At 37.8% G+C, this 13,580-nt stretch overlaps 1 protein-coding gene across 1 annotated transcript; it reads left to right on the top strand.

The window, feature by feature from the left end:
* Nucleotides 1-4,775: 4,775 nt before the first annotated feature.
* LOC108245357 lies at nucleotides 4,776-12,277 on the top strand. The gene is made up of 4 exons (XM_025009569.2): nucleotides 4,776-5,076; nucleotides 9,268-9,595; nucleotides 10,123-10,412; nucleotides 11,805-12,277. The coding sequence occupies exons 2-4, from the start codon at nucleotides 9,295-9,297 to the stop codon at nucleotides 11,997-11,999; spliced, it is 786 nt and encodes a 261-aa protein (XP_024865337.2). The 5' UTR covers nucleotides 4,776-5,076; nucleotides 9,268-9,294; the 3' UTR covers nucleotides 12,000-12,277.
* Nucleotides 12,278-13,580: the final 1,303 nt, after the last annotated feature.

The raw sequence follows: 13,580 nt of genomic DNA, 5'->3' as shown, positions 1-13,580 counted from the left end.
GGATTATCTGAAGGACCTCCTTACTTCACATTCAACTTCTAGACCCCTACGATCCCAAGCCTGCAATCTTCTCCACCTTCCTCGTTCAAGACTAAGGACTATGGGTGATCGAGCATTTGCTGTGGCTGCTCCTCGTCTATGGAACTCTCTCCCGGACTATTTGAGAGCCCCGCAGCTATTGTCCGATTTTAAAACTGGCTTGAAAACTTTCCTTTTTAGACAAGCCTACTCCACTTTTAAATGACAGTCTTTTTATTGTTTTTGATTGTTGATTTTATGTTTTTAGATGTACCATGTAGCACTTTGAGATTCCACTTTTAAATGACAGTCTTTTTATTGTTTTTGATTGTTGATTTTATGAAGATTTACAGAAGACAAAAAACTGGTTAATTCACAAATAGAGTAAAATTACTCCGTTTGGCCAACTAGCTTTACCCAAGGTGGGTACAGCTCCAGCGCTGATCTGATCTTCATAGCAGGTTTAAATACCCAGCATGCCGGAGACTTGATTCATTGCAGCTGGAGATGATTAGTGAGCCGACCAACCAGGAACCAGAATGAACCAGGAAGCAAATTCACCGATTGCCACAGAATAATAATTAAAAAAAGAAGTTAGTTTAAATGACATTCTAATGCCGATATCTAAATCTCTCTAAAAACAAAAAGCAGAAAAACTAATGTATTCTAAAAAAAGATATGCTTTTCAATTTAGATTAGGGATCACATACCATACAGTCCTCAGTTCTTTTCAGACCCGTACCACTCAGAACAGTTCAAAGTTCTCTGATTGTAACTTGATCTTGTGTAACCAAGTTTTCATACATCTTGTGAATGGAGTCACACATTTATTTTACTGAATTCAGTTAATGTAAAAGCCTGAGTGTCGCAGTCTTTACTATGATGTAGTCTTCTTATAAGTTGTGTGAACTTAGCAGATGTGGAATAACTGGAATGAACTGGGAATTATAAAGTCGCTGCAACCAGGTATGGTAGTTGTCCTGGTAGAAAATGACTTGCGCTACATCTAAGCAGGTATGTTGTTGTGGGCTTGGGTGTGGAAAAATGCAACAATAATAACCATTCTTTACTCTTGACATGTGGTGGACCAGTTATTCTCTTTTGATGTCGACATTGCTGAAAGGCTGTAATTATTTGTTCTTTAATTCTTTTCTCAATACAAGGTGAAAGAAACAAAGAGTGTTTTACCAAATTTGCATTCTGTGGCACAAAACAAGTCAGAAAGCAAGACAAGGTAAGTGTGTGAACATATTTGTTTATCAAATGCATCGTTTCTTTTGTCCCTGGGAGTATTTGAATGTTTTCTCGTTTTGAAACACAACATTTAAAACTGAAGTCATTTACATTTAAAACAAGTTTAAATTCATGAATTGAGTTAGCTGTGGCAGCCATCTTGAAAAGGGCTGATTGTAAAAGTTAATCAATTGTAGAGGTACATCCAATGAATATTTTCTGAGAGTTTCATTCAGTCTGTTCACTGAATCATGAGCCATTTTGCTAACAGTACAGACAAATGCATACAAACACACAAACACTCGCACACATACAAGAGCAAAATGAGCTTCGTTTTTGGCAGTGGGTGATAACTGTGAGATGAGATAACATTGAAAGACTATCAAAACAAATTATAACAATATGGGTAAGGGTAAGCTACAGAAGAATTACAAAATGTCATTAATGCAGAACACTGAACCCTAACAGTCCCTGAAGACTGACATGTATCAGGAAGTTTTTGTTGTTGTTGTTTTTGTTATGTATTTAGTGTTTATTTATGTCGCATTGCTCCTTGTGTTTTCATTTGAATATTTTTTATGTTTAATTTAGATCCTTTGTGTCATCAGCTACTTTTTCCTCAATCAGTAGTTTTACACATTCAGCCTACCACGCCCATTGACACCTGTTCCCTGTTTCATTGTCACAGTTGCAGCCACTCTTCTTATCAGCTCCAATTGCTTTATTCTTAAAACCTCCATGCATTCAGCAATACACCATTGTGAGCCTTATGTCATGTTCAGGGTTTTTCTTTTTTGCAATTTCATTGTGTCTATCGGCATTCCTGGATTCAAACTTTGCAAAACCTGACACTGTGTCAAACATAAATAAAAGCAGAGAGAAGAAAATATGCAATGCATAATTAAAACTTAATTAATGATAACTAAATGATACATCAAATGTATAAAACTTTTTATATTCTGTCAGCATTAATGAGCAGAAAGGTAACTGTGACTCTATATTAGGTGAAATGGTAGAGTTCCAGCTGCCTTATCTCTGAGGGAACTTAAAACTGTGGCTCTGATTTATTGAACACAATAACTGGGAAAATGGAAAATATTTTAATCACCTGTGCAATCAGAGGTAAGCTGTTAGTATTATCTAAAAAAGTAGCTGTTTGCTAACGCATTATTTTAATAAGGTCAAACGTGATGGTATATCACTTTTCAGGTGGGCTGCAGTAGCTTGGTGGTCAGTGCTAAATGCTCGTAATCCTGAGACTAGGGGTTAGAGTCCAGGTTGCATCAGGAAGGACATCAGGGCCTTGTTTCAGAAAGCGGGATAAGTGAAAATTCTGAGGTAATCCTGGGGTAACTATGTACATATCCTGGGTTTTCGGTTTTACGAAGCCAGATAGTTGTTATCCTGAGTCAACTAACTACTGCAACTTACTCCGTGAAGCAACCCTGCTCGGTAGCAGGATTGCTTGAGCAAATCCTGAGTTTGTCCTACTTTTTAGCTGAGACTTGGCATGAGGAAAGTGTTAGACATGGCGTGAAAGAGTTAAGATTTTGTTCAAAAAATAAAATCTGCCACTACTGTGGTCACCTCACCCACATTTAACTGATTTTTCTCCAACTGTATTTTTAGGTGTTCTTTTTTGACTGCACATGTTTCAATCTTTTCCTTCAAGTGCATTTTGTACAGCTGTTTCACAGGTAGCTTTAGGTACAGAAAAATGATTAAATTTCAGTTGCATTTCTACTCTCTCATATTAGGTCATGATCAAAGGTTTAATTTCTTACAGAAGAAAGTTGAGCTCCAGAGGTAGATGGACTGTCTTCAGCTGACCGTCCATCACAGTTCTTTTTGGGAGAAATAAACAGTCATTCTGCTACACAATAAATGGTAACTCAAACTTTAAACCAACACATTATGGAACACACCTCAATATGCACCTAGGTCTGCTCCCTCTCTGTGGCAGCAAAGTTTCGTCATCATCATCATTCTATGATGAAACATACTAAATTGATTGATTGTGATTTTAGTATGAATAATCCTAAAAGCTGCATCCAGGAGCTGTGGGACAGAAGGTGCCACAAGTGACAGAACACCATCTATAACTGATAAGACAAAAGATGGGAGTGTTAATTTATACTTTCATGCCAGAGGAATGTGCCACTAAACGTCCAACACTGTTAGGCCAACATCACATTCCTTAGTTTATGTAGCTCCACCTTTACTTCACGTTACATATTAGGTATGATTAATGATGTAAGAGCCCCCATAGTCACAAATTGGATACCTACAAAAGCATCAGTGTCAACTATACTTTAAGATGGATGGGTGGATGTGTTAGAACCAATTCTGGCAAAAGGTTAAATGGACAAATCAGTTACTTCAAGAACTAACCTCTAACATAACTGTCGTTGTCCTGGGGTGTGGTTGGGTCAGATGACATCCCCCTAGGGATGCCCACAGCAATAGGTCGCCCACTATTGTGATTGAGGGCCACCTCTTCTGCTTCTAATAATGGTGGTGGTGGAGGACCTGTCTGGCCTCTGCCTTTTTCACATTTGCCGTAATGGAGGTCAGACTTAATCATGGACAGCAAGCACTAATTAGACACCTATCATTATCATGCTACTTTCAAGTGTACAATATTAAATATTGGCAGAGAGAAGATGGGGTACTACACATTGTTATTTTGGGGGGGACAGTTTAATTTCATGTGTTAAATTTAGCTAGTAAATTCTACGTAATTCAGTTGTTAAAGGTTGAACATATGAGCTTATACCTGGACCTTAACTGATTTTACTATGTTTTTATGTTTAATCTTTATTTGCTGCCATGTTTGTTTGGTTCTGGCTTGGTTGCACCTACACACACATTCAATGCATACACACAGGCTTACTTTTTTCCACTTGAATAAAGGTAAAGGATAAATGTCTAGATTCTTGTGAAATCATACTCAAACATCGACTTGATCAGCAATTTTCTGCCACTCTCTCTCTTTCTCTCTCTCTTTTGCAGCAGCAACAGTATTGTTTTTTTTAAATAAATTAATATGTTGGTATTCTCCATATGCAGTCATTAATATTTCTAGTTCCATTGGTGAGAAGTATGGACTTCAAGTCTTCTTTTTTTCTCCTGTTGCCATAGTGAATCGGGTTATCTGCCTTCCATTGATGAGGATTTTTTATATACTCATGCTCCTGGTTAAGTCAGGGCAACAACTCAGAACTGAGTTACCTAATTGATACCACCTGTTCTGAAAACAAAAAATCCTGAGTATCACAGAGCTGGGTAGGTTCATTCAGAGTATCTGCCTTCTAACAAGGGCTTGTTAAGCTTGTTAAGTTTTTTGAAACACGGCACTGGTGTAAAATAATGGTCCAATCTTTCATGTGAGTTTGCTTGATATGGTGACACCTGAAGAAGGAATCAGCTAAAAGAAAAATAACATTTTGTTCAAATTTCTGGTTGTAAATGTACAGTTTTATTTTGAAAACAAGTCAGAAAATTGAGATGCCCACCAACAAAGATTAACGTAGCTGTTGATGGTCAGGAAATGGCTCCAGTTTACTTGTTGCTGGTGTTTTTCTACATGTGTCATGTAAAGAAGATGCAGGTGCAGATGCAAAACAGAACTCAGAGAAAATAGGAAAGCAGGGTGGTGACCTCAGCTTAGTGAAGGGCATGGTGCCAGGGTTACTCTGCATATCCAGTTAGGTTTGGTGCTGCGCTGTGATTGGTCAGTGCTGTTGTTTTACTAAGTGTTCTGACAGAGAATCAGCATTACCTGGACCAGGTCATCAGAGTTACTCCCTGCTCCTGGGGACTGAGGTGAGTACTGATGTAGTCAAAAATGAATAATTAATGTTAATAAGTGTCACCAGAAGGAACATAGATGTATTTTTCAAATATCTTTACATGTAAATTCTAAACAATCTGAGCTACAATTAGTCACTAACTGTATTTGAAAGTGTGTCTTACATTCAAGAAGCAGCTTTTTTCAGATAACTTAAGTGTACATTTGTGGTGGAATTATTGACATTTTAACTGTCAATAATTCCTCTCGAACCCCAGCTGGTGGGGGCAGACAGATGCTTCTCCTGAGCCTGGTTCTGGTTCTACTGTATGTTTCTTCTGGTTAAAAGAGAGTCGTTACTTTCCACTGTTGCCTCTCTGTTGCTCAGGATGGGGGACTCACCACAGTCTGTAGCTTCCTTTGATGGATAACTTTTGCTGATTGGCATTTCATAATATACTGTATGTGAATGTTTTGTATTTTCACAGAAACACATTGGCTGTAACTAGATTTGAAACTCGATCTGACTTCAGATATCATTTGTTGTGAACTAGCATGATATAAATAAACTGATTTGAAAACTGAATTCATTGCACATAGTTTAAAAATTGTGTAAAACTTTTCTGGTACACATACAACATTTCATCCATCCATCCATTTTCTTTAACCGCTTCTCCATTCCGGGTCGCGGGTAGCTGGTGCCTATCCCCAGCAGTCACTGTGCAAGAGGCGGGGGACACCCTGGACAGGTCGCAAGTCCATCGCAGGGCCACATATAGACGAACGAGACAAACAACCATTCACACCTATGGACAATTTTAGAGTCATCAATTAACCTAACATGCATGTTTTTGGTCTGTGGGAGGAAACCGGAGTACCCGGAGTAAGCCCACGTGTGCACATGGAGAACGTGCAAACTCCACCCAGAAAGGCCTCAGGCTGGGAAGCGAACCTGCAACCTTCTTGCTGGGAGGCAACAGCTCCAACCACTATGCCGCTGTGCCACCCACATACATACAACATTTAACATGTTACATAGGGAAGCTGTGAGTGGTCAATACAATATAAAGCTGAATTAGTAAATATGAACAAAAAAAAAACCCTCAGTTGACATGAGTTTTAAAGATTTTTCTTTGTTTTACAAGGATTTTTCACAGTATGGTTTACAAGTTCAAAAACTAAACAAGTCTAATGTACCTGCTATGTATAAAAATAAAACTAAAGAATTCTGAATATGGGGTTAAATTTCCATCTTCATTTTCTACCGCTTATCAGTGGTCGAGTCACAGAGGCCACGAAAAAAACCCAGACATCCCTCTCCTCAGCGCACTCTCAAGCTCCTCCTGGGGGATCCCAAGTTGTTCCCAGGCCAAAGAGGATAACTAATCCCACCAGTGAGTTCTGGCTCTGCCCTGAGGTCAGTTCTCAGTGAGACATGCCTAAAAAATCTCCAAAGGGAGGTATCCTAATGAGATGTTCAAACCACCTCAACTGACTCATTTTGATGCAGAGTTCTTAACCTTTTTTCTAAGGCTGAGCCCAGCCACCCTATGAAGGAAGCTCATTTCAGCTACTTGTATCTGGGATCTCATTCTTTCAGTCATGATTCAATAGTTTAGATTTCTTTCAAGCCAAATAGTTTTGTGCTGAGCTTTGCAGGGCAGGTTGCAGACTGGACAGCAGGATTATTTGTCAAAAAAAGTTTATTTCTGGCAGGGAGGACCTTTTGGGGCCCCAAAGTGGTAAACTGGTAAATGTTCACAAGCAGGTGATGAACTAAAGGATCTATTCATGGGAATTTAGCCACTTTCAAAGAAGTTCTCCTTTGAGAAACTAAAAACTCTGACTTTCAAGTTAACATAGCTGACAAAGTCAGAAATCTTGCTTTGCTTTGTAGTGTAGCATTCAGGTCAACTAGTACTTCCACAGAATTGTACTTTAGCAGTTTTGGTCACTATGTACATGTAACCAGAGATTGCCCCTCCCCCAATAAATCATTTGAGGAAACTATACTTTTAAGCAATATAACAAACAGAAAACAATTCTAATATATATTTAGGCAAACCAATACATTTATGCATCTCAAAAATTATGTTGTCTCCCCCGTATCATTGTAACAGTGGTATGGTCCATTACTATAAGCATATAGAGTGGTGGCATAGCATAAGTGAAGACCTTTTAGTTATCCCAACCTCCAAGGCTGCTGTCTTAGTACAATGGTTAGAGATCCTTTCATGTGTGAAACCCGGGTCAGATTCCCTGGACCTCCACTCATTTCCTTTAACTGTTTAATGTTTTATTTTTCTGCTGCTAGCCTTAATGATTTGTTTTCAGTGATTAGCTATTTTGAATAAGTTCACCGTCAACAAATGACATGTCACATGTTTTAAATATTTCCACTTCTCAATAAAATTAAATATTTGGAACAAGACTATTTTCATTACCTCACAGCTAAATGTTGTGTGTGAATGCCCAACTGCCAAAACAGTATATAACCTCTCAAATACATTTTCTGTGAAAAAACAAACAAACAAAAAAAAACAACAACGTAGGACATGTTTCTTCTGTAACTTGCAAGAAATTGAAAGTCTGCCTGAGGACTGTTTACTGAGGACATGTCTATGTCAGTAGACAAACAATATTTTTCAAGACCACATTGTTGGCCTAGCAGTGAAAGCACAGACTTTCTTTGGACGTTAATCATTTTATTTTTCTGCTTCTAGCATAAATAAATGCTTCCAGTAAATAGCTTTTTTATGCAGAGTGAACATAATTTTTTTTATAAATACCAAAATTAAGCTAATTCAAGTTTTTGTTTTCACATTTCTTTGGCAACACTGAAAGTCAGCATGTGCCTTGTTTTACCTGTGTAAATTTTCTCTTTTTGGACTTTATTATGGATGCATGTTAGACGTTTAGTGACTTGTTCCGAAATTTGTTATCGTTTCATACTTTTATGAAACAGAATAAAACTGTTGTAAGTCACCTGACTGTAAGCAGAACCAAGAGCCATCATAAATTTAAAAAATAGAACAGATGAAGAAATAATACAAAAGAATCTAGAAAAATACATTTAGTGAGTTTCTGCAATCGGACTACTTGGCCACAAAGGTATTTAATGTTTTTTTTGTTTTGCTTTTTTTCATTTTACAACAGTATATTTGCCTGTATCTTAAGCGTACCCCCAAAGATTGCTCACTGTTTACTGTCCCCCCAATAATGGAATGGGATTTTCACCCTTGCAGCTGCCTAAAATGATATGTGCGGATGTAATTTCATGGAAGAACAAATTGGCCCGCATCCACTTTTTTGTTTTTGCTGTCTACCCAAACTTACTTTTTATTATTGAATGCAACTTTTCATGTATGTTCCCTTGTTGTCTATTTAGTATTTTAGGGATGTACTCATTTCTGATATTTGTCATTTATACAAACATCATATTTATTGTAGACTGATTTTTAATGAATATTTATTAATCCGAAACTGCAAACTAAATTATGTAGTTTTCCCATAGATGTTCAGTGAGGAACAGCTGAACACATAAAATAATAGAGAATTTTATTACAAAATTCAACTGAAGACATCACGTAGGTGGGCAGTCTATGCACATATGCTTTTATATTCAATCCTGCCAAAACCTAATGCACTTTTTAATCTCATTTTACATCTTCAGATATCTCTCTCTCTCTTGGACAGCCTTTTAGTGCTGCTTTGTGTTAATAATATTAATAATAATCAATACTTTTACATACGCTTTTTTATGTCAGACTTAGAAAAATAGTCTCAAAAAAGCTTTTGGAGCTTTCTTTTTTTCAGAAATTAAAAAAAAATTTGAAAACCATTTTGCTCCCTCCTATTCATATATACAGTATATATATCCTGTGGTCATCGGGGCCCTCGGGGCAGTCACCCCCAAACTGGAGCAGTGGCTACAACAGATCCCAGGAACAACATCAGACATCTCAGTCCAGAAATGTGCAGTTCTAGGCACAGCCAAGATACTGCGCAGAACCCTCAAGCTCCCAGGCCTCTGGTAGAGGACCCGAGCTCAGAGGATGAAAAAAAAGAGACCACCCACGGTGGGTGAGAAGGGAATTTTTTATTTTATTTTTTATATATATATATAGGAGGGAGCAAAATGCAATATTGGTCAGATGTGATGTTTGATGTGATGTTGCATATTTTATTGAAATTGATGTTTAATAGATACATTGATGTGATCGCAGGTATTTTGGAAGTCCTTTTCTACAAACATGATGAGGACCATCTGCATCTTTGTTTGCCTTCTGCTCGTCCTTCCTCTAGTCTGTGTGCAGCAATCAAGCCTTGGACCTGTCAACATTATTTATTATAATAAAGGGATGACCTGGAAAGATGCCCAGTCTTTTTGCCGAGAGAAACACATTGATTTGGTCACTATCAAAGATGAAAATGAAAATCAGGCTTTTTTTGAGAGTACAGGCTGGTTAGGATTGTACAGAGAAAACAGTAACAGTCCATGGAAATGGTCTAGAGGAGACGAGAATGCAACTTTTATTAGCTGGGCTAATAATGGTAAGCACCTAATAAGTGACCTAATAATGTAAAAATAAATGTGAGTAATTTATTGTAATAAACCTGTCCAGGGTGTCCTCTGCTCCTCGCACAGTGATGGCTGGAGATGGGCACCAGGTCCCCGCGACCCAATTTGTACCTCTGTCAAATTGTACCACAACTTTACACCAAGTGGTTGTCATCTTGCACGTTTCATTACATTTTTGTCCACAGCAGTTAACATATACTGACAAGATACTAAACTGTTAAAACTTCACACTCATGCACTTTTACCAAAAATACTCACAGGATCCAGCTATTACAACAGAAATGTATATCATAATCAAAATGAGCTTATCTTCATAAAACATCCTGTGCTCATGATAAATAAATATTTATTAAAATATTAAATCCTCTACATTGGGTTGCATGTAATGGCTCAACGGAGTTGTGTAAAATACAAAATTAAACTGCTTGTGTTTTTCCACAAATTTATTAATGCGCAGAATTTATCTGAGACTATTTATCTCTGTCCATGTTTCTTTTAGAACCACAAGATTACGAACACTGTGCTCGTAAGTGGAGCAAGACCAGCAAATGGATAAATGACAGGTGTGAGGACCACCACACTTTCTTGTGTTCTGATGAGAAGCTGGTTCTGGTGATGGAGAATAAAACATGGGAGGAGGCGTTAGAACACTGCAGATCTCTGGGTGGAGTGGACTCAGTGGATCCAGCCTCTAAGGTTTGGATGCACAGCTATGACCTGGCCACTCTGATCACTGAAGATGATCGCAACTATGCACGAGAGCGAGCCCAGCAGGCCACTACTGATGAGGTGGGTCAGTTTTTTACACCATGTTGGTGATTGACCAGAGCCGTTTCCAGACACTATGGGGGCCCTAGGCAAGAGGGACAACTGAGGCCCTATATACACTACAGCTGACTTTCAACTAAGAACATATTAACCAGAGTCATGCAAAAGAAGTGTGATATGAACAGCATTTATTATAATTAACAATTCAATTCAATTCAAAAATACTTTATTTATCCCAAAGGGAAATTAAATGCTGCTGTAGCTCATAATCCTGGTTTCGTTAAAGAGTTGTTATAGATGATGATTACTGTAGGCAGGAAGGATCTCTCGTAGCGGTCTGTCCCGATGTGTCCTCAATCCTGGTGTCCTCAAAGAGCTCCACCAGGTAAGCTTCGCTGGCCTCCTGCAGAGCCATGATGGCCGAGCTCTGGAAACACAGGTCGGTCTTGAAGTCCTGGGTGATCTTCCAGAGCAAGCGCTGGGAGGGCAACTTCCAGATGAGCAGCTCGATGGACTTCTGGTAGTGTTGGATCTCCCTGAGAGCCACGGTACAAGGTCTGTTGTGGCAGTGAGGCTTCTTCACTCCACCAGGGGCCGGAAGAGTAAAAGATGTTAATCAACTGCTCCCGATTGTGGAAAAAAAAAAAAGACACCTTGTTGTTATGGTTACGCATCATAACAAAAAGTCCAAAAGCAAAAACGTTTCAGTAAAAATGCTTCCAGATGCCCAGCATTCAATACCAGAGTAAATAATCATCCAAAAAAGTGATTTACATCAAGAAAAAAAAGGGAATAAAGTTGTCAAAAGCAATGTCTCAAAATAAATGTAATAGAGCTACTCCAACATGCAGCCACCTTTAGCGGCGCAATTCTAGAAGACAACAATAATAACAACAATAATATAAATAAACAACATAATATAAACAACAACAATAATAATTATGATTATGATGATGACAGCACTATATACACAATAACAACAACAATAATAATAATACTTATTATTATATTACTAGTGCTGTCATTTACAGCACTATATTAAAAGAAATGTAAAAATTAACATATATGTTGTTGTTGTTATTATCATCAAACTTTTCTAAGCATTTACTACTTAAGAAAATAAATTTATTGGAAAAATGTACTACTTATTTAATACTTTATTCAGTTCATTTACACCCCCACACACACCCCCACACACACCTAACACTAATATGCTATACTTACAGTTATAGCATATTAGTAGTAACAACACAACAAAAAACATCATACATTCCTCATAAAACTCCATACACAACACTTCTAAACAATTAAGAACAAGAACAAACAATGAGGTCTAAAATAAACCTAAGCAATAATATTCAACAACTGTGAACAACATTGATTTTTGTGGATCTCTCCTCTAAATGTTGGCAGGTGTGGACGGGCCTGAGATACCTGGGTGATAAGTGGTTCTGGGTGGGTGGCGAATCGATGCAGGACCAGGACATTCCAAGCTGCCTTGCTGGCAGGTGTGGTGTCCTGGAAAAAAGCAACACCACATTGTTTGGAACAAGAGACTGCAGCCAAAGAAGGAACTTCTTCTGTTACAAGAGACCTTCAAACTACTGAAAGCCACTGGGGTCACATTTAACCTTGTTCTCTCTGCTGTTTAGAAAAGTTGTTATAATCTTGGCAGGTGTTTGATAAGAAGGCTGTTTGTTTTTGTTTGTTGACTTTACGCCTCCTCCTGTGTGTGTTTACTATAATACTTTTCTTATAGGTGGCAGCAGAATGACTTGGTGTCATTCTTCCCTTTGTTAATAATCTACAACTGGCTCTTTAATTTTAAAGTATTCTGGTTTACTGGAATAAGACTTATTGTTTCTACTTGATATTTTTTTAATTAGCTTCCCTGTTTTTAATTTGAGACTTTATTGTGGTAGCAAACTTCTAAACACATTTAAACATTGTGCAAAATATAAATAAAAACAATATAAAAACATTCTGCAAATCTCACAAAGCCATATTTTATTTGCAACTGATCTTAGTAAATATTCAAATTTTAAACTAAGAAACTACCATTTTTAGGAAAAAAATAAGGTTAGTTTGACTTTAATGGAAGCAACACATCTAAAAAAAAGTTGGGACAGGGCAACTGTGTTTAAAAAATAGTGGAACAATTTCAGAATAATGTTCATGAACAGAAAATTTGGCCAATATTGAATATCTCATCATCCACAGTTCATATTATTGTCAAAAGATTTCAAGAATCTGGAAAAATCGCTGAGATGAAAGTATAAGTCAATATTGGATGCCTGTCATCTTTAGGCAATCAGGGGACACTGCATTAAAAACAGGTCTGATTCTGTTTTGAACATCAGCAAAAAGCATGGGCTCAGAAAAACTTCCACAAATCACTGTCTGCAAATACAGTTTACCATGCCAAATGCTGGTTAAAGATCTATATGCAAAGAAGAAGCCAGATGTGAACACCATCTACAAACCGGATTCCAAAAAAGTTGGGATACTAAACAAATTGTGAATAAAAACTGAATGCAATGATGTGGAAGTGCCAACATCTAATATTTTATTCAGAATAGAACACAAATCACATATCAACAGTTTAAACTGAGAGAATGTATCATTTTAAAGGGAAAAATATGTTGTTTCAAAATTTCATGGCGTCAACAAATTCCCAAAAAGTTGGGACAAGGCCATTTTTACCACTGTGTTTCATCCCCCCTTCTTCTTACAACACTCAACAGACGTCTGGGGACAGAGGAGACCAGTTTCTCAAGTTTAGAAATAGGAATGCTCTCCCATACATGTGTAATACAAACCTCTAACTGTTCAAGCGTCTTGGGCCTTCTTTGTCGCACCTTCCTCTTTAAGATGCCCCAAATGTTCTCTATAGGTGAAAGATCTGGACTGCAGGTTGGCCATTTCAGTACCCGGATCCTTCTCCTACGTAGCCATGATGTTGTGATTGCTGCAGAATGTGGTCTAGCATTATCTTGTTGAAAAATGCAGGGTCTTCCCTGAAAGAGATGATGTCTAGATGGGAGAATATGTTGTTCTAGAACCTGAACATAGGTCTCTGCATTAATGGTGCCTTTCCAGACATGCAAGCTGCCCATGCCACAAGCACTCATGCAACCCCATACCATCAGTGATGCAGGCTTCTGAACGGAGTGTTGATAACAACATGGG

The sequence above is a fragment of the Kryptolebias marmoratus genome, linkage group LG12 (genome assembly GCF_001649575.2).
Source record: "Kryptolebias marmoratus isolate JLee-2015 linkage group LG12, ASM164957v2, whole genome shotgun sequence".
Classification (NCBI taxonomy): domain Eukaryota; kingdom Metazoa; phylum Chordata; class Actinopteri; order Cyprinodontiformes; family Rivulidae; genus Kryptolebias; species Kryptolebias marmoratus.
Note: the sequence above shows the minus strand (reverse complement) of the source record. Positions and strands in the feature narration are given on the sequence as shown.

Bases quoted from the DNA above. Each gene is read 5' to 3' on its own strand.
- LOC108245357 (XM_025009569.2), top strand. From the start codon at position 9,295: ATGATGAGGACCATCTGCATCTTTGTTTGCCTTCTGCTCGTCCTTCCT. The intron at 9,596-10,122 runs GTAAGCACCTAA...TGTTTCTTTTAG, and splicing joins TATTAGCTGGGCTAATAATG to AACCACAAGATTACGAACAC. The intron at 10,413-11,804 runs GTGGGTCAGTTT...AAATGTTGGCAG, and splicing joins AGCAGGCCACTACTGATGAG to GTGTGGACGGGCCTGAGATA.